General features: G+C 47.6%; 1 protein-coding gene and 1 long non-coding RNA gene across 2 annotated transcripts; both read left to right on the top strand.

Moving 5' to 3' along the window:
• The first annotated feature begins 6,966 nt into the window (after window positions 1–6,966).
• LOC308671166 lies at window positions 6,967–10,519 on the top strand. Its single transcript, XR_014027158.1, has 3 exons — window positions 6,967–6,988; window positions 9,062–9,086; window positions 10,318–10,519. It is a non-coding gene; the product is annotated as an uncharacterized lncRNA (long non-coding RNA).
• A 4,590-nt stretch (window positions 10,520–15,109) lies between these two features.
• Window positions 15,110–16,581, top strand: HMX1 (H6 family homeobox 1; the record flags this gene model as incomplete). Its single annotated transcript, XM_081332287.1, has 2 exons — window positions 15,110–15,446; window positions 15,947–16,581. The coding sequence occupies 2 exons, from the start codon at window positions 15,110–15,112 to the stop codon at window positions 16,579–16,581; spliced, it is 972 nt and encodes a 323-aa protein (XP_081188413.1).
• Between the last annotated feature and the right edge of the window lie 5,189 nt (window positions 16,582–21,770).

Here is a 21,770-nt window from a genome sequence, read left to right as displayed (position 1 = left end):
AATGATAAAAATTAAAATACATTTTTAAAGTATTTCAAATAATTGAGTTCGCCATGGCAAACTCGGCGTGGCAAGTTGGTTGCGGTGAGTTGTCCCATTCTGCTCTGGGTCTTTAGAAGACCTCTTTGTTCTTGCTCGTCCTGAAAACAATCCTGGAGGCCACCAGTCCACCTTCTCAATCCCATGCTCCCCTACCCCGGGGGTGGGATTCAAATACCTGAACAACCGGTTCTCTGCGTGGACACCACTTCCGGAAGTCTGTTCTGGGCCTCGGAGGCCTCCCCGGCTCAGGACGGACTTCCGGAAGTGGCATCCATGCACTTCCAGTGGGCCATTCTGGGCCTGGAAAGCCTCCCCCAGGGCTCCAAGGCTCAGAATGGACTTCCGGAAGTGGCATCCACATCCTTTTGGCAGGCCGTTCTGGGCCTGGAAAGCTTCCCCCAGGCCTCCGAGGCTCAGAACGGACTTCCGGAAGTGGTGTCCATGCACTTCCGGTGGGCCGTTCTGGGCCAGGGAGGCCTCCCCCGGGCCTCTGAAGCTCAGAACGGACTTCCGGAAGCGGCATCCACACACTCCCAGCAGTCTGTTCCGGGCGTTGCGAAAAAGAGCTAGGGCTTCAGCCGGTTCTCCAAAGCCAACAAAAAAGTAGCTGCCGGCTCTAGCGAACTGGTGCAAACCGAATCCCACCCCTGCCCTACCCCTAGTGTTGTCATTGGAGGTTTCAAGAGCAGCCCCCCCCCCGGGCAAAAAAGGCTTCTCCACAGCTGCAGGGAAGCAGGAACAAATCAGGCAGTTCAGCCAACAACAAAGGAAGGTCGAGATTGCAGAGGAGACAGGAAAGAGCGGCCTGTTATTTTAGGGAAGGGGAAGTTGAATTTTCCCCTCTTTCGCCATTCCCAGCCGTACTCGAGAGGAGTCTCAAGTAACAGGAGTGGAAACTTTTTTTAATGAGTTGCAGGGTTGAATGACAAGTGACCTTTGAGTACGAGATGGGTTTTTATTTCAGGACAGGCTTAGTGCCATTCCCTTCTCTTGGGCTCACTCAGTTCGTGTCACCCTCCCGTAGATTTATGAAAAAGCCCCCCCCCCCCGCAATGCTTGGAGTAGCACAGCCAAGTTGGGCGATGCAGCAGCAGCGACTGGGAGATGAAGATGGCTTAAAATCCAGGGGCCTCCAGAATGGAATGGAATGGAATGGAATGGAATGGAATGGAATGGAATGGAATGGAATGGAATAGAATAGAATAGAATAGAATAGAATAGAATAGAATAGAATAGAATAGAATAGAATAGAATAGAATAGAATAGAATAGAATAGAATAGAATATGGAAATTAGAATATAATAGGATAGGATAGGATAGGATAGGATAGGATAGGATAGGATAGGATAGGATAGGATAGGATAGGATAGGATAGGGTAGGGTAGGGTAAGACAGGACAGGACAGGACAAGATAAAATAGAATATGGAAATTTAGAATAGAATAGAATAGAATAGAATAGAATAGAATAGAATAGAATAGAATAGAATAGAATAGAATAGAATAGAATAGAATAGAATAGAATAGAATAGAATAGAATAGAATAGAATAGAATAGAATAGAATAGAATAAATAGAATAGAATAGAATTTGGAAAAATTAGAATAGAATAGATAAATGAATAGAAATAAATAGAAATGAATAGAATAGAATAGAATAGAATAGAATAGAATAGAATAGAATAGAATAGAATAGAATAGAATAGAATAGAATAGAATATGGAAATTAGGATAGGATAGGATAGGACAGGATAGGATAGAATAGAATATGGAAATTAGAGTAGAGTAGAATAGAATTAGAATAGAATAGAATAGAATAGAATAGAATAGAATAGAATAGAATAGAATAGAATAGAATAGAATAGAATAGAATAGAGAAATGAAAACTAGAATAGAATAGAATAGAGAAATGAATAGAATATAATGGAGAAATGAAGAATTTAGAATAGAATAGAATAGAATAGAATAGAATAGAATAGAATAGAATAGAATAGAATAGAATATGGAAATTAGGATAGGATAGGATAGGACAGGATAGGATAGAATAGAATATGGAAATTAGAGTAGAGTAGAATAGAATTAGAATAGAATAGAATAGAATAGAATAGAATAGAATAGAATAGAATAGAATAGAATAGAATAGAATAGAATAGAATAGAATAGAGAAATGAAAACTAGAATAGAATAGAATAGAATAGAGAAATGAAGAATAGAATAAAATAGAGAAATGAATAGAATAGAATAGAGAAATGAATAGAATAGAATAGAGAAATGAAGAATTTAGAATAGAATAGAATAGAATGGAATGGAATGGAATGGAATGGAATGGAATGGAATGGAATGGAGTGGAAGAGAATATAGAATAGAATGGAATAGACTTAGAACAGAACAGAACAGAATATATGGAAGGGAAGAGAAGGGAATAGAAAAATGAAGGAATGGAATGGAATGGAACAGTACGGAACAGAATTAGAATCCAAAGGGATGCTGCAACGGTCACTTTTTCCAGTGCTGTTGTAACTTTGAATGGACACTAAACGAACTGTTGTAAGTTGAGGACTAGCTGTGGATCATGATGGTTTCCCAGGTGGGTCCAAAACAGGTGGCATTTTCAGACTGACCTCTTGTGCATAAACACACACACACACACACAAACACACATATCACCTGCTCTACTCCCCAGGTAAGGAGACTTCTTGTGAGTGGCAAACTCGAACATCTCCAGGCTGCTCTTTTTAATGGAATTGCTCTGAGATTGTCTGCTTTTTAAAAGGTGCGTTGTGACGCTTGCAGTCTGGAGCACATAAGCATTACCTGACAGGTGATCAATAGCTCAACCGTTAACAGCGAAAAGATTCCAGGAAAAGAGAGCTCCAGGCCTGTGAGCAGCAAGCAGCCAAAAAAGCCAATACAATCCTGGGTTGTAGAAACAGAGGCATAGAATCAAGACCACGCGAAGTATTAGTACCGCTTTATAAAACCCTAGTGAGACCCACACCTGGAATACTGCAGCCAATTTTGATCACTATACCTCAAAGAAGATGTTGAGACCTTGGGAAAAATTCAGAGAAGAGCAACTAAGATGATCCAAGGCCTGGAGACTAAAACCTACGAAGAATGGCTGCAGGACCTGGGTTTGGCTAGTCCAGGGGTAGGCAACCTCGGCTCTTTTATGACTCATGGACTTCAACTCCCAGAATTCCTGAGCCAGCCATGCTGAGGGGAAAGGGAGAGGTTTCCAAGCTGAGCCATGCTGGCTCAGGAGTTCTGGGAGTTGAAGTCCACGAGTCATAAAAGAGCCAATTTTGAAGACCCTTAGGGGAACATATGAAAGCATAATTAATGTTAATTAATGTAGACTTTATTAGTTTAGAGCAGGGGTAGGCAACCTCGGCTCTTTTATGACTCGTGGACTTCAACTCCCAGAATTCCTGAGCCAGCCATGCTGAGGGGAAAGGAATTCTGGGAGTTGAAGTCCATGAGTCATAAAAGAGCCGAGGTTGCCTACCCCTGGGCTAGTCTAAAGAAAAGAAGAAATAGGGGAGACATGATAGCAACGTTCCGGTATTTGAGGGGCTTCCACAAGGAAGAGGAGGGGGGTCACGTTATTTTCCAAAGCACCAGAGGGCAGGACAAGAAACAATGGTCAGAAACTGACCAAAGAGAGAAGCAATCTGGAATTAAGGAAAAACTTACTGACTACGAGGACAATTAACCAGTGGAACAGCTTGCCTCCAGAAGTTGTGGATGCTACATCACTGGAGAGGCTGGACCGTCACTTCTCTGAGATGGTATAAGTTCTCCTGCTTGAGCAGGGGGCTGGACTAGAAGACCTCCAAGGTCCCTCCCAGCTCTATTCTGATTCTGATTCGGGTGCTTTGGAAAATAGTTTGACCCCACCCCCCACCCCTCGTCTTTTGTAGGAGCCCCTCAAACACTGGAACAGGGCTGGAGAGGTTAAACTCCCAAGTCCTGAGAATTCAGCCGCAGGGCTGCCCCTCTCTAGCTGAGGGGTCTCCCGTGTCCCCACTGCAGCACGGCTGGCGCTGGACCACAACTCTGGCTTACTGAGATTCTGCGTGGTGCACAAAGGCACCCTGGGGTAGCCCGAAAGAACCAGGAGCACCGTAGCTTTGCTGTTTACTCCGAGATGTCCTTTTAATTAGGGCGAAAGGGGCGAACTGATTCCAGTCAGATGGCTCGGAAGCTCAGCCTTGGCGTCTCCTCACTTTAGAATTATTTGAGCATTTCTGACAAGGTCAAGCAGTGGGGGGGGGAAGGTTAAGCAAATGGACGCTTTGTGAAGAAAGTGGATCAGGAGATAACGCTTCTTAATTGCCGGGCCGTTCTTCCTGCAATCTCAGGAAAGGATGTAATTGAGGGAAGCAGCTAATTCGGAAGGAATGCCAGGTGGTGTGGCGGGGAGGGGGGGGAAGGACCCCCAAAGGTTTCCTTTGCTGCTTCGGCTGGAGTTCTCTCCTGGGTTTGTTCAGACGACGAGGTTGGCGAGAATCTCTTTGCTCAACCGCAGAACTTCCCTTAGGAGCGTGGGAAAACTCCCCCCCCCTTCTGGTCCTTTGCCCCCCCCCGCCAGCCAAAGCTCAAAGAAGTGTTTCCTGAGACCCCTGCCCGGTTGCTGCGAGGCCGGAATGGGGCAACTCTTCACGGCCAGCTCACTGCGGGACAATTAAATAATTCCACTTAATTATTTAAAATAATAATTCTTTAAATTTGGTCATTCGCATTTCATTTCCCCCCACCTCTTCTTTTGCATCCTTTCTTTAATGATTCTAGTCCACTCTTTCTTTGATATTAGTGCAACTCTTGTCCCGTGGCGAGTTGACTGCGGCGAGTGGGTCATGGCGAGTTTGGCTGTGACGAGTTAACCATGGCGAGTTGGCTGTGACAAGTTAACCATGACAAGTTGGCTGTGATGATTAACCATGGTGAGTTTGGCTGTGATGAGTTAACCATGGTGAGTTTGGCTGTGACGAGTTAACCATGGCGAGTTGGCTGTGATGAGTTAACCATGATGAGTTGGCTGTGACAACTTAACCATGGCGAATTTGGCTGTGATGAGTTAACCATGGCGAGTTTGGCTGTGACGAGTTAACCATGGCAAGTTTGGCTGTGATGAGTTAACCAGGGCGAGTTGGCTGTGGTTAGTTGACAGCAGCAAGCTGGCTTTGACAAGTTGGCCATGGCAAATTGTCCTAGACCCCTCTGAGGCCCACCAGCTCTGTGGCCCTGTTGTGGCTTGTGTATCCTTCTGAGGTGGTATCCACTCAACAATCACTGTGCCTGAGGTGTTACTGTGGCAGGACAGGGCTGGGTACGAATCCATGGGGAGTTGCAGAGGAGGCTCGAAGCGCTGAGGCCTTCTGGAAAAAAGGGCATGTCAACCAACCTTTCATCCCAATTACTGTAGCGCCCAGGGGTCCCACTCAATTCAGGGACATTTTTTGGGTTATTTTTGCCCCAAAACCTTCTGGGCATCTTTTTGATCACGTGAACGCAGGCACTGCAATTATCCTAACGTAAAATTCACTTGCCAAGCATCTGAATTTTGATCACACGACCCTGGGGATGCTGCAACGGTGGTAAAGGCTGAAAAAATGGTCGTAAGTCACTTTTTTCCCCCCAGTGCCTTTGTAACTTTGAATGGTTTCTAAACGAACTTTTGCAAGTCAAGGACTATCGGGACTTGGCAAAAGGTCAAGAGGCCATTTCCGTGGGGGTTAACCCTCCAGGCCAGGCACCTCATATCTTCAAGGGCCGATGCACGATCTTGGAGTAGAATTCCCAGGAATTTGTGCCGATTTGCAAGGCAAGTGAAGTGGAACATCATGAAATGGGTGACTGGAGAAGTCTTATCCATGAATGGAAGCCATCAATGTCACTTAATTTTGGCTCCCTGTCAACAGGACCCATTGACGTGCATATTGCTACTCTCTAATCAAAAGGATCTAAAAGGATTCTGTATCAACAGGCATCAGGTTAAGCAATAAATCAGTCTGCATCGTTTCCAGCTATTGTAATGAACCCTGTGATGCCACGAAGCGCATGTATAAAACCTAATATATGTGTGTGTGTGTGTGTGTGTGTGTGTATTTAATATATATATATATTTGGATTAAATAACCTTTATAGTCTTTTTTTTTAACTGAGGGCACAACGGCACACATTAAAAATGAAATTTAGTTGCTGGCTTGCAAAGTGCACACATGCATAACACACATTTAAAATGTACTGTTTACAACATGGTCTGTGGTCTTCCCAGTTGCAATGTATGGCAGTGAAAGTTGGACCATAAAAAAGGCTGAGCGCCAAAGAATTGAGGCCTTTGAACTCTGCTGCTGGAGAAGACTCCTGCGAGTCCCTTGGACTGCAAGGCGATCAAACCGGTCAGTCCTAGAGGAGATCAACCCTGACTGCTCTTTAGAAGGCCAGATCCTGAAGCTAAAACTCAAATCCTTTGGCCACCTAATGAGAAGGAAGGACTCACTGGAGAAGAGCCTAATGCTGGGAAAGGTGGAGGGCAAGAGAAGAAGGGGACGACAGAGAATGAGGTGGCTGGATGGAGTCACTGAAGCAGTAGGTGTGAGCCTAAAGGGACTCCAGAAGATGGTAGAGGACAGGAAGGCCTGGAGGAACGTTGTCCATAGGGTCGCGATGGGTCGGACACGACTTCGCAACTAACAACAACATATACAACCTATATCTAGACCTACACCCATACATATAAGTAACATATAAATATTAATTACTGTCCATCTAGAATACATAACAGGAAGCTTGAGAATTAACAAGGTTAACACTGTATGGCACAAAATTGTGACTGAATCTGGATTTTCTGCTTCAGATACCACGGAGCCCCCCCACACACACTCCCAGAAGGTCACAAGGAAAGGTAGCTGAAGCAAGACACGTCGTTTCATTCATTCTGAAGTGTACGTATACATGTACATCTTGATAAGGATTGGGGGAAAAAATCTGTCAAACATAACACAGAACAAGATGTAGATGTATTAAGAACCGGCTACTAACACATGCGATAAAGCAAAGAAATATCGGAGTACGGTATATCAGATTCATGTCTTAACACGGAAGATTCTCAAAGGGGATAAAAAGATAAAACCAGAAACTTTTCTTTGGGCTTTAATGGAAAAAAGACCTGGGGAAAACAAATTAGGAACTTCGTTGATGGCAGCAAGATTATTTTATGTGCAAAAAAATGGAAGGGCTGCAGAAGTCAACGGGAGTTAGCAGAGATGGCTAAACTGATTGCTTTGATTAAATAAAAAAACCCCCACCCCCACAATTATTTTGTTTCTACTTGGAAACCGCTTCTGGACTTTGTGCTTAAGGCGGGGGCAAAAAATGAAACTTTGATTTTGGGGTTTTACCAATTAGATAGGTTTGTTGTCATAGAAATGGCTAGTTTATAAAGATATAAAGGTAAAGGTTCCCCTGCACATGCGTGCTAGTCGTTTCCGACTCTAGGGGCCGGTGCTCATCTCCGTTTCAAAGCCGAAGAGCCAGCGCTTGTCTGAGGACGTCTCCGTGGTCATGTGGCCGGCATGACTAGACGCCAAAGGCGCACGGAACGCTGTTACCTTCCCACCGTAGTGGTCCCTGTTTTTCTACTTGCATTTTTACGTGCTTTCGAACTGCTAGGTTGGCAGAAGCTGGGACGAGTAACAGACGCTCACTCTGTTACATGGCACTTGGGATTCGACCCACCAAACTGCCGACCTTCTGATCGACAAGCTCAGCGTCCTAACCCACTGAGCCACCGCGTCCCTTTGGCTAGTTTATATGACTATGCAAAAATAAAAAAAATGAGGCTTGATGCTATTATCTTATTCTACCACACCAAAGGGAGTTGAAAGTCAGTGCCTATTCTTTCCTTTCCCCCTTTTACCCCACACTTTCCCCTTCCCTTCTCCCCCCCCACCTGACTTTTCCACTATTTTCGTTTGTATGTTTTATATGTTATATCGGATAAACTAATAAATGATACTAACCTTCTCCTCTAGGTGGCACTATTGTACACACATAAACTGCACGCTGATTTTTGTGTTCCTTTCCACTTTTAATCTGAGCCAATTTAATTAGATGTATTTTTTTTCTCCCCAAATGAAAAAAGCAGGCTTGCAAAAGATTCCCCGAGAGGCACAAAATAAAGAATGTCACAAATTCTTATTTTAGGTTTTCATTTGTTATTTTACTTAAACTGCTTTCTGCTCAGTGGAGGAGCAGAAAATAATTTGCTTCACATACGGATTATAATTGTGTAGCTTTCATCCTATTGTTTTATTCTCTCCTGAAGCAAAACAAACAAACAAAAAAAGATCGCTCTTTTTTTTTAGGAAAGTGTTCCACACAACTCACGGTTATCAACGATTAATTTGTAACGTTTTATTTTTTCAGGCTAATCTTTGCAAATATTTATTGGCGGTCTTTCATCCTTATTCTTCGATCACTCGGTTGCATCACACGATTATTAATCTTGCAACAGTTCTAATGCTATGTAACGGTTACTACAAATATTAGGGCTAGAGAAATATTTACAAAATTGAAAGTAGCCAGAGCAAGTACCTGCTCTAAATTTAACCAGTGAATTTTGCGTATATATATATATATATATATATATATATATATATATATATATATATATATATATATATATATATATATATATATATTTCATTCCTGCTTTGGCCTGTCTCAAGGCTTATCCACAGGATATAGTCAACTATGACAGCTCATTATTTGTGCAAATTATTCAAATTGCTAATAAAGAATTTTGGGAGGCTGAGATGATCATTTTGAACTCTTTATGTTATCATCAGTCAGTCATACCCTTTATCTGAGATTCGAACCTGGGCTGATTATATATTAGGCAGTTGTTTTAACTTCCTGAGCCACAGGTTCTTTCTCTCTTTTTATTAGCTAGGAGGCAGTTGTTTTTCTTTCTCGGTTGTACAGTATATCTTCCTTTTTATATTTTTTCCCCACAGGGTCCCAGCAGGTGAGAACAAGCAGGTGAGGAAAAAATCCGCTGCGGGTTTGATCAATAGATGGTTTCTGGGATAGCAGAACGGGACTACTTAAAAGATCTGAAGGGATATGAAGCATTTTGATTTTCTTCGCCCAGTTTCCTCGTCTGCCCCGCTAAAAACGTTCATTTCCGCCTCTGCTTTTTTTTTAAGGGCGGTGCTACTTATACTGCCCCGATCTGAATTTTTGTCCTGGTTTGATTTTTAACTAAATTATAATTTGCCCTGAGCCCAATGCGGCCTCCCCACCCCCCACCCCACCACCCCTGGATTTGCTTAAACTCTTCCGTGTTTCCTTTGGGTAAAAAAACCTTTCTTGCCCATTGAAGGGAAAAAAAACACGCAACTGAAACAAACCGGAAGTGTTTTGTCACCAGCCAGACAGCCACGTTTCTTGGAAGATGCCTTTATTTTGTGGCTTGGTGTTCCTGCCTTTTCACCTTGGAAAGAAAATTCGTTCCGAGCCAGATGTTAGTTCGGACGCTTGGGTCTGAAACCGGAAGGAAGGAAGGAAGGAAGGAAGGAAGGAAGGAAGGAAGGAAGGAAGGAAGGAAGGAAAAAAGAAAGGGAGAGAGAGAGAGAGAGGGAGGAAGGGAGGAAGGGGGAGAGAGGAAGGGGAAAGAGTGAGTGAGAGAGAGAGAGAGAGAGGAAGGAAGGAAGGAAGGAAGGAAGGAAGGAAGGAAGGAAAAAAGAAAGGGAGAGAGAGGGAGGAAGGGAGGAAGGGGGAGAGAGGAAGGGGAAAGAGAGAGAGAGAGAGAGAGAGAGAGAGAGAGAGAGGAGAGAGAGGAAGGAAGGAAGGAAGGAAGGAAGGAAGGAAGGAAGGAAGGAAGGAAGGAAGGAAGGAAAAGGGAGAGAGAGAGAGAGGGAGGAAGGGAGGAAGGGGGAGAGAGGAAGGGGAAGAGAGAGAGAGAGAGAGAGAGAGAGAGAGAGAGAGAGAGAGAGAGAGAGAGAGAGAGAAAGAAAGAAAGAAAGAAAGAAAGAAAGAAAGAAAGAAAGAAAAAACACCAAAAACCAATTAAAAGAAATTGGAAACCTCTCTCTCTCTCTCTCTCTCTCTCTCTCTCTCTCTCTCTCTCTCTCTCTCTCTCTCTCTCTCTGTGTGTGTGTGTGTGTGTGTGTTTCTCTTCTGGATTCTAGACACTGTTTTCTTTGCATCACAAGATCCTCACCGTTATCCTTCCATCCTTTTGGGATCATCCCGGTTTTTCTTTTTTTAGGAAAATTAAAAGGCTGGCCGAGGAAGGCTTCCCCCTTTTCAAGAAGAGCCGCTAGGCGCCCAAGCACATCAGAATTTATTTCTATTTTACACATTTATCCTGATTTTCTTCTCGGCCGTCACAAGACCTTGCGGGTACCCACATCCATCTGCGCTTGGAGGGGAAAAAAAATAAAGTCGGGAGCCTCGTGGCATCTTTTTCGACCTGACCAGATTTATTATTAAAAGCCTTTTTGAGGGATCCGAATCTCCTGTCGAGATGGGCTTGGTGGCGGGGGTGGATGGGTGGGAGGGGCGGGGAGGGAGACCCACACGGATTACCAAGCCCTTTCCAATTAACGATTGGAAGGGGATTAAAACAACAACAACAACAACACCCGGTTGTGTTGTTTGGTGAGACCTGAAGCCTTTTGAGCTACCGGAGCACAGCAACATCGAAGTCCGGGGCTTTTGAGAGAGAGAGACAAATAATTTCAGGCGAAAGTCTCAGCAAACTTGTCAACCAATACCCCCCCGACCCCCACCCCAAAAAAGGTGCAGAGAAGAGCAACTAAGACGATTAAAGGCCTGGGGACTAAAACATAGAAAGAAGGAGAAGGATTTGGGATTTGGGAAGGGCCAGTCTAGAGAAAAGAAGGACCAGTGTGTGTGTGTGTGTGTGTGTGTGTGTGTGTGTGTGTGTGTGTGTGTGACATGATAGCAGCAATTCCTGTGTTTGAGGGGCTGCCACAAAGAGGAGAGGGGGGGGGGTCAACTTATTTTCCAAAGCCCCGGAAGACAAGACAAGAAACGACGGAGGGGAAGTAGCCAAGGCAAGAAGCAACCTGGAATTAAGGAGCTCCATCCTGAATTGTACACTCACTATGCTGCCTTTAGAAACTAGCAGAGGCTGCAGAAATACAGTTCTAACCACATTTTCCTTCAACTGCCAAGCTGGTGCCAAGCATCTAAAAATCAACCAGTCAATCAATCAATCAATCAATCAATCAGAATCAATCAATCAGACTAGAGCCAGGAAGGGACCTTGGAGGTCTTCTAGTCCAACGAGCAGGAAACCCATTTCAACCAATCCCTCCATCCCTCCACGCATCCGAATGGATCTGGAAGGGACCTTGGAGGTCTTCTAGTCCAACCCCTTGTCAGCTGACTCAGGAATTCTGGGAGTTGAAGTCCATGAGTCATAAAAGAGCCGAGGTTGCCTACCCCTGGTCTAGAGAAAAGGGGTGACTGAATAGCAGTATTCCAGGATTTGAGGGGCTGCCACAAATAGGAGGCGGGGGAGGTTGTCGACCTACTCACCAAAGCCCCCCCCCCCAAACAATCCTGGCCAACATAAGCATTGACTCGCATCCTGACTGTCTTCAATGGAGGCTGAGTGTTCTTCAACTGATTTGTAACAGAGATCAAAAGCTACGCCTTGGTGGAGCAGTGGGCTGATGCCTCCTTAAGTAACACCAGCTGCCTGCAATTAGTGCAGGTTCGAGTCCCACCAGGCTCAAGGTTGACTCAGCCTTCCATCCTTCCGAGGTAGGTAAAAGGAGGACCCAGATTGTTGGGGGCAATTAAGCTGACTTTGTAATAATGCCGCTTGGGGTGTGTGTGAAAGCCCTAACAAGCAGGCATATACATAGAATGAAGGCTACTGCTAAGCTTGTAAGCCGCCCTGAGTCTTCGGAGAAGGGCGGGATATAAATGGAATAAAAATAAATAAATAAAAAAATAAATGTAGACCCAAAGATGTGAAGGCATAATAATTGACTTCAGGCTTCCTATACAAGATGGGACGTTTTCAAAACGATCTGGAAAGACCTGTGAAGGTTAATTACATCTGCTTACATAGACCATAGAAGTCTTACAAGAGATTAATTAAAGCACAACAGCTTCGATCCAGAATAGGACCAGAGCCGTTTCAGAACATAGGAGAAGAAACCCAGCGTTTTGACAAAAGGCTTGGTCAAAGGAAGTACTGTGGATGCCTGAAGGCACTCGTCGAGAAACTGAGAAGAAGAAGGACCGGGGGTGGGGTGGGGTGGGGTGGGGCAGGGGGCACGATAGCAGTTTGAGGGGCTGCCACAAAAAAAGGTCAACTTATTTTTCCAAAGCACCAGGTGGCAAGACAAGAAGCAACGGATGGCAACGAATCCAGGAGAGAAGCAACCTAAAACTAAGGAGGAATTTCCTAACAGGGAGGACAATTTATTTATTTATTTTATTTATTTTAATTCCATTTATATCCCGCCCTTCTCCGAAGACTCAGGGCGGCTTACAAGCTTAGCAGTAGCCTTCATTCTATGTATATGCCTGCTTATTAGGGTTTTCACACACACCCCCAAGCGGCATTATTACAAAGTCAGCTTAATTGCCCCCAACAATCTGGGTCCTCATTTTACCTACCTCGGAAGGATGGAAGGCTGAGTCAACCTTGAGCCTGGTGGGACTCGAACCTATATAAAGATATAAAGACAGAAAGACAGAAAGATAGATAGATAGATAGATAGATAGATAGATAGATAGATAGATAGATAGATAGATAGATAGATAGATAGATAGATAGTGGAACGACTTGCCACCAGAAGTTGCCGGTGCTCCAACACCGGAGGCTTTTAAGAAGAGACTGGCCAGCCACCTGTCTGAAATGGTATAAGGTCTCCTGCTTGAGCGAGGGGGGGAGGGGGGGGCTGGACTAGAAGATCTCTGAGGTCCCTTCCAGCTCTATTCTGATTGATTGAAATGGTCCAGGGTCTCCCGATCAAGCAGGGGGATGGACTAGAAGACCTCCGAGGTCCCTTCCAGCTCTATTCTGATTGATTGATTGATTGATTGATTGAAATGGTATAGGTCTCCCGATCAAGCAGGGGGATGGACTAGAAGACCTCCGAGGTCCCTTTCAGCTCCATTCTGATCGAATGACGGCCCTCGTCTTCCTTCTCACCAGCGCTGCCCCTCCTTCCCTTCCCCGCCTCGCCCCATTCAAAACCCGGCCTCGATCCACCTCCTCATCCCCCTCCCCTCCCGCCCCCCCACCCCGGCTCAGCTTCCGATCGAGGCGATCGCAGTTCAGGACGCCTTTTTGACAAAACCGCTCGGCTCGACTTGGCCCGACGTAAAGAGAGCTTTGCCCCAAAGGCGTTCGTTTAAAAGCAGGCCTCCCGCTTACGACGGGGAAAAAGCTCTTCCCGTCCGTCTCCTGTCCGGCTCACCTGGAGGGCGCAGGTGGGGCTGGGACCGCTGCTGCTCCCCCCCAGGCGGGGAGGACGGGGGACCGGCTCTGGATCGAGATGTTGCAGTCCGGAGGGGATCCGGGCCGTCCAGCCCCGGCCACGAAGGTGTCTCGGCTCCCCCCCCCCACACACACTCAATAATAATAATAATAATAATAATAATAATAATAATAATAATAATAATAATAATAATAATAATAATAATAATAAGAAGAAGAAGAAGAAGAAGAAGAAGAAGAAGAAGAAGAAGAAGAAGAAGAAGAAGAAGAAGAAGAAGAAGAAGAAGAAGAAGAAGAAGAAGAAGAAGAAGTTGGAAGGGACCTTGGAGGTCATCTAGTCCAACCCCCTACTCAGGCAGGAAACCCTATACCATTTCAGGCAAATGGCTGTCCAGTCTCTTCCACTCGTTCCCCACTCGTTCCCCACGGGGCGTTTGCGAGGCTGGGAAGGCTCCCCTAAGAACTTTGGGGAGGCGGGGAAAGGCTCAAGGCGATCCGCGGAGCCCCCCCCCCCAGTCGAGCCAGCCGGGAGCCCTCGGAGAGCCCCCCCCCCCGCCTCAAAAGGGAGACTATCCGCGCCGCCAGGGTCCCACCAGTTGCGGGTCTTGTGACAGGGGAGACCCCCCCCACACACACACGCACACCTCAGACTCCTCTGGAATTGCCCGGGGACCCCCGAACTAAAGCGGTCGGCGGAGAGCGGGCCGAGCGAGGGTCCCACCGGGGTTCCCCGCCAGGAAGGCCGGGTGGGATTCGCGCTGGGCTCCGTTGCTGCTGGGCGTCGCACCGGAGAGAGCCCCTTCCCCAACCCCCAACCCCACCCCCAGGGCCATGCAGGGGGGGGGCAAAGACCAGCCTGGCCTCAACGACGCCTCGGCGCCTTCTACTCACCCCCCCCCCGCCTCTCCGCTGCGCCCCCCCCGAGCAGCTTTCGGGGTGGCCCTCCCCGCTGCCTCGCGCGCGCACACACAGAAGCCCTTGCGCGGAAGCGGGGCGGTGGGTTTTTTTTTTTGGAGGGGGGGGAGGTGGGAAATTGAGTAGAGGGAGGGGCTGGAGGGGCGTGGCGAGGCTGGCGCATCTTTTTCTCTTTTTTCTTTCTTTTTTTTTCTTTTTTTCCCAAGGACGGGCGGTGGCATTGGCCGACCCCCTCTGTCCCCTTCCCCCGCCGGATTGACCAATGAGAGAGGGAGGCGCAGGCCGGCCCCCTCCCCCTCCCCCTCCCCCTCCCCCTCCCGCCCTGGCGCCTCCCGCCCGCGCTTGCCTGCCCAATTGACCTAAATCGGCGGAGCCGGCGCGGGAGGAGGGCGCGGCAGCCCCGGCGCCCCCCCCCCCACTCTCGCCCGGCCCTCTGCCTCGGCCCAAGCGGCGAGTCGGGCCGGCCGGCCGGCTGGCGTGCGGGGGCGGCGGCGATGCGACCCTCCGGAGCGGGTCTTCCTCCTCTTCCTCCTCCTCCTCCTCCTCCTCCGCCTCCTCTTCCTCTTCCTCCTCCGCCTCCGCTCAGGCGGGCTCCCGTGCCCTGAAGCCGGCGGGCCCCGCTCGCAGCGGCTCTGGCTGCCCCTCTCCGCGCTCCAGGATGCCGGACCAAGCCACGGGAAACGTCCAGGCCGCCTCCGCTCGGGTCTCCTCGTTTTTCATCGCCAACCTGCTGGCGGCCCAAACCAAGCGGCGGCGGCGGGAGGACGAGGAAGAGGAAGAGGAGGAAGGGGAGGAGGAAGCGGCGGCGGAGGGGGGGGAAGCCGGTCCGGGCCAAGCCCGCCAGGAGACGCCGGCGCCCCCCCGGGCCTGCCCCCTGGCCTGCTGCCAACCCCCGCCGGGGACCCGCCTGGAGCTGAGCTCGCCGCTGCGGGAAAGCGCCCGGGAGTGGTACCGGCGAGCGCGCAAGGCTTTCAGGAGCTGCGCCAGCCCGGAGAGTAAGTCCCGCGCCCGCCGCCTCCCCCTGGGCCCGGCCTCCGTCCCTCGCCCCCCGCCCTCCAGGCCCTGCTGAAGACCCCCGCCGGGCAGAAGGGCAGAGGCGACCCCGGTGCGCTTCTCCGCCGGCCCGGTGCGCTCTGACGCTCGGCCAGGCGGCCTGCATTCCTGGCCTTCCCGGGAAGCGCGGCGCGGGAGTGGGGGAACCGCGGGTGGGAAAGCCAGCTCTGCTGGGTGCGGGAGGGTTTCTCAGCAGCCCCAGGCAGGCCAAGCCGGGAGCTTCCTTCAGGGGGGACCGGAGCGGGTGGCTCGGCCCTCTGGCCAGCTCCTTGGGGGACGGGGTGTCCGCGCCCACCGCGGGGCTGACCTGGCTTTCGCGCTGCGACCGGAGTCCGGAGAGCGCGTGGATTGTCGGGGAGGGGACGGGTGGGGTTGCTACAATTCGGGCTGACCCCTTCCCTCCTTCTCCCTCCCCCTCCTCTCCCCTCCCCTTCCCCTCCAGCCAGCGACAGAGACTCCCCGGAGATTCCCGAAGGAGGCACCCAGGAGAAGGCAAGTGGCGAGCAACGGGGGGCGACCCAGCCCAAGCCCACCGAGGAGTGCCAGGAGCCCAGCCGGGCGCGTTCCGGACCCCGAGCCGTCGGGGGAGGCGAGAGCAAGCGGAGGCCGGAGGAAGCGGAGGCGGGCGAGGCGCGGGCCGTCGGGCGCAAGAAGAAAACCCGCACCGTCTTCAGCCGCAGCCAGGTGTTCCAGCTGGAGTCGACCTTCGACGTCAAGCGTTACCTGAGCAGCTCGGAGCGGGCCGGCCTGGCCGCCTCGCTGCGCCTGACCGAGACCCAGGTCAAGATCTGGTTCCAGAACCGGCGCAACAAATGGAAGCGGCAGCTAGCCGCCGACTTGGAGGCCGCCCAGCTGCCCCCATCCTCCAGCCAGAGGATCGTGCGCGTCCCGGTTTTGTACCACGACAGCTCGCTGGCGGGCAGCGCCCTGGCCACTTTACCGCTCTCTCCCCACGGGCCGCCTCCGCCGCCGCCCCCGCTGCTCGGCCTGGCCGGCGGCCCGGTGGCTTACCCGCTCAGCGCCTTCCCCGCCGCCGCGGCCCCGTTCCTGCGGCCGCCGGTCAGCGGCCTGGTCTAAAACTCGGCTCGGGAGCGTCTCGTCGGAAAAAAAGAAAAGCGCCGGGGAAGATTGAGCCAGGGCAGCGGGCAAGGCAGACACAACCCCGTCTCCCGGGTGCCAGCGCAAGGTCCCCAGCGATCAGAGCTGAACGGGAGGAGGGGGCGCCTTCCTTTTTCTCTACCCCCCCCCCCTCCCCGCCTTCCCGGTGGTTTTTGGCGGAATTGAGCAGAAAAGAAGAAAAAAAAACTGGAATTTGCCTTCAATTCTTGCCCACTCCGAAGACTCAACTTCTAAACCCAGCCTTATGTATCCTTATGCGGAACGGCGCCGAGCCTTTTAACAAAAGCGGAGGGAAGACTTAGCAAAAATGGAGAAAAAGGAAAAAAAAGGAGTTATTTTCCAAGGGCCGAACTGACTCCTTCCCAAACCCAGGATGGAAAGGAATTCTCCGGCTCGCCTTTGCTCTCTGCGAGCCCCACCCGCCCCCCTCTTTAAAAAAAGGACATTTTTTTTGGAAATAAGGAACCGGCGTTTCCTCCGCTTCTCTCCCGTTGGGAAGCGGCCATCCTATCCGAAGCATGTGCGATAGTTTAATTGTTAATTTATGACGCAAAAGAAAAAAATGTTTAAGAACACGATCAGGATTTTGGTTTCTCTGGAATTTGTCAGAATGCTGTACTAGAATATCCTAAACGATGCTGTATCGTATTATATAGCTTAATTCCGTTTGAATTCTCGATCGAAGATAAAAAATTGGTTCCCCGATCATTATCTATGTCGGTCTCCTTTTGAATCGAGAAATCCTTTTGGAAGGATCTGACGGAGCCGGGCATCCAACCGGGTGCGGAGGAAAAGTTGAGTTGGAAGCTTCGTTGCAGTATTATTCTAAGGAATATACCGTGCATGTTTAAACTTTGTTCCTTGAAATATTCCTTTCCTCTGCCTTTTAAGGGCTAATGGATGAAAGAAAAACAAAAACAAAAGATTAATCCTAACATTGGCAGCCGTGCTGGAAATTCTGATGAGAAAGGGGTGGGGGGTGGGCGGTGGGGAAAGAAACCAATTCGGAGAAACTACTTACGGGTAAGATCTCCGAATCTTTATTTTATTTTATTTTATTATTTTATTTTATTTTATTTTATTTTATTTTATTTTATTTTATTTTATTTTATTTTAATTTTATTTTATTTTATTTTATTTTATTTTATTTAATTTAATTTAATTTTATTTAATTTAATTTTATTTATTTTATTTTATTTTATTTTATTTTATTATTTTATTTTATTATTTTATTTTATTTTATTTTATTTTATTTTATTTTATTTTATTTTATTTTATTTTATGGGCGCAAAAAATCCACTTTATCATTTTTAAGTAACCGGTTTGCATTTGGAACAAAACAGCCACCTCTGGTTAAAAGACGCAGGAAATTGTCAGCAGTTAAAAAAAAAAAACAAGCCAAAACGGATCAATGGCAAATCGTCGGTCGCGCTTGAAGGCGGATTTTTGTCTAAATGTATTTCTCGAAATTCTAAGCTGCGCGCACTGGGGGCTGCTGCTGCTTGCAAGTGGCAATCGCACCCCGTTTTTAAAACAGGGGCGAGGGGGGAGACTCCCAGTTTTCAAAAGGCGGGGGAAGGGGGAACCCCAGAGGAGCTTGGCTCCCTCCCCCCCCCCCCCGGCCTTTCCAAGAAGGGGAATCCTGTACGCAAGAAAGGCGCCCTCGACGCGCGGATTTCGCTCCGTTTGGATAGGAAAGCGAAGGCGGCCGAAAGAAAGCTCACTTTGAAGGGGAGGGGAGCGGGGGGGGGGCGAAAGAGAGAGGGGCTCACCCTATTGGCAGACCCACCTCGCTCTGGGGACCGTTCAAACCCCCCCCCCACCCTTTTCCCCGCTCCAAAGTGCTCGCGAGGGGGATGCGATCCAGAAGGACCCCCCCTCACCCACACCCACTCATCCGAGGCTTCCCGCCGCCTGGGTCTCTCTTGGCCCCGAGAGGCAGGAAGCCGATTCCCACCCAGCCCCATGACTTTTCTCTCCCCCCCCCTCCCCGCCACCCCCAATTGCCGCATTTTCTAAAGCCGCTTCCTTGTCTTTTTGCATTTTGATGGCGGGTTCAGTAAATATTCCTTCCCTGCGTCTCCGCCTTGCACGTCGTGATTTTTGACTTTCCGGACAGATTCTGGGAAGAGACGCGTTTTGGGTTTTTTTTTGTTTTTTTCTGGGAAACACCCCCCCCCCCAGAAAAACGCCGTTCCGACGTCAAAAGCAGGACGGGGGAAGGAGCGAGCCTGTGGCCCGGATTCCCACACAATCCCGATCTGCGCGCCGAGAGGGAGGAACTTGGACGGGCGCAGCCAGAGGATTGGCGCAGCCGGTGCCTTGGAAGAAATTTAGTTTCCCCATCCTTGTGAACACACACACACACACACACACACACACACACACACACACACAAACGCAGGGGGGATCCATTGGAAGGGCCGCTTCCAAAGACTTTGCGCCCTTTGTTTTTGTTTTTTTTTTATTGAAAAGTTTTAAAATACAATTTTCCTTTAAAAATCCCCCCTTCCCCCTCCCTCCTCCCCCCCTACCTCCCCCCCTCCCTTTGCGCCCTTTGTTGAATTGGCCACAAACGTTCGCGGTTTGCAGCCCAAATTAATGGGGGGAGAAAAAACACGTCACCTAAATATAAGCATGTTTATGGGTCTTCTATCTAGGCGGCGGGTATCGGATGGCAAAGAAACTTAAGGTGGTGAAAGAGTTCCAGGCTTTCGCGCAAGACACCCCTTACTCTAGACCCGGGGCCTCTCCGTGTGGGCGCAGTCACCCCGCTTTGGATCACTCGCGGCTCCCTGAAAAAGCTAAATCGCCAGGGCCGATTCTCGGCAGCCCAATTGCCACGGCCAGCTCTCCACGGGACAAGACTTACTCTAATATGGAAGAAGTAGAATGGAATAGAATAGAAATACAGAACAGAATGGAAAAAGAACAGAACAGCACAGAATAAGAACAGAATAGACTAGAATAGAATAGAATAGAGAATTAATAGAATAGAATAGAATAGAATAGAATAGAATAGAATAGAATAGAATAGAATAGAATAGAATAGAATACGGAAAGAATAGAATAGAATAGAATAGAATAGAATAGAATAGAATAGAATAGAATAGAATAGAATAGAATAGAATATGGAGTGGAATGCAATGGAAATAGAATAGAATAGAATAGAATAGAGAATTAATAGAACAGAATAGAATAGAATACGGAAAGAATAGAATAGAATAGAATAGAATAGAATAGAATAGAATAGAATAGGTGAGAAAGGAGAATAGAATAGAATAGAATAGAATAGAATAGAATAGAATAGAATAGAATAGAATAGAATAGAATAGAATAGAGAATTAATAGAACAGAATAGAATAGAATACAGAAAGAATAGAATAGAATAGAATAGAATAGAATAGAATAGAATAGAATAGAATAGAATAGAATAGAAAGAAATAGAATAGAATAGAATAGAATAGAGAATTAATAGAACAGAATAGAATAGAATACGGAAAGAATAGAATAGAATAGAATAGAATTAGAATAGAATAGAATAGAATAGAATAGAATAGAATAGAATAGAATAGAATAGAATATGGAGTGGAATGCAATAGAAATAGAACAGAACAGAACAGAACACAACAGAACAGAATAGAATAGAATAGAACCATTAAAGAAAAGATGCCAAAGGAAGGTCAAAATGAAATGTGAATGACAAAAAAATATATTAAAATCACCGTTAAATTATTTCAAATACTTCAATTGAATTGTTGACTTCTCCCGCAGCGATTTGTCTCATGGCGAGCCGGGCTGGGCAAGTCGGCTGCAGCGAACTGACCTTGTCTCGTTCCGGCTTCAAAGGCCGCTGAATCGGGCCGATGGGCCGAGCTCGGCTGGCCTTTTTGTTTCGTTACTCCTCGCCGCCGGTCTTCCTGACTTTCCTGGCCCGGATCTGCGGGGTTCCCGGCCGGCGAAGGGGGCTCCAGGCTGCGGAGGGCAGCCCCGGGCGAATCCCTGGACGGTCAGCCTGGAAAGAAGCCCGGCGGCCAAGAACGGGAGCCGGCCCCGGAGGAAAAGCGCAGAGACCGGGGCCCCAAAAGCAGGCCGGACCGGCTGAGCTGGCGAGGGGAGACGGAGACCCTTGCGGAGCTTCCAGCTTCCCTTCTGCCTTTCGCTTCACCGGCTCATTATTATTATTATTATTATTATTATTATTATTATTATTATTATTATTATTATTATTATTATTATTATTATTATTATTATTATTATTATTATTATTATCATTATCATCATCATCATTATTATTATCATTATCATTATTATCATCATCATTATTATTATCATCATCATTATTATTATCATTATTATTATTATTATCATTATTATCATTATCATTATCATTATCATCATCATTATTATTATCATTATTATTATCATTATTATTATTTTCATTATTATCATTATTATCATTATCATCATCATCATCATTATTATTATTATTATTATTATTATTATTATCATTATTATCATTATTATTATTATCATTATCATCATCATCATCATCATCATCATTATTATTATCATTATTATCATTATTATTATTATTATTATTATTATTATTATTATTATCATTATCATCATCATCATCATCATCATCATCATTATTATTATTATTATTATTATTATTATTATTATTATTATTATTATTATTATTATTATTATTATTATTATTATTATCTTAATTTCTTTGTTATTTCCTTCTGCGGGCCCAGGGACAGTTTGAGGACTAGGCGCTTTGGCCAAGGACGCAGCAGATTTCGGGGAACGAAAGAGGCCCGCCTGGACCGCCGGCCTGGGGGGGGGCAGTGGCGGGCAGGGGGGCTTCGGCTCGGCCTTTCCCAGGGCGCGGGAGCAGCGAGCAAGCGCAGGGAAGGGGGTCTGCAATTTTTTTTGTGTCCCCCAACCGCCCCCAAATGGGGGACTTAATAATCTGCTTCCTTTGAGGAGTCCTGGGCGTCCCCCCACCCACCCACCCCGCTTAAAGGTGCCCCAAGGCGACCCTACTCCCGCGGGTGGGAAAGCTGCCTTGAGCCAAAGGCAACTTGTGTTCCCCACCCCACCACCACCTCCCTCCGCGCTGGGGGAGCCTTCGCCTG

The sequence above is a fragment of the Vipera berus genome (assembly GCF_964194415.1).
Source record: "Vipera berus genome assembly, chromosome: 7".
Classification (NCBI taxonomy): Eukaryota; Metazoa; Chordata; class Lepidosauria; order Squamata; family Viperidae; genus Vipera; species Vipera berus.
Note: the sequence above shows the minus strand (reverse complement) of the source record. Positions and strands in the feature narration are given on the sequence as shown.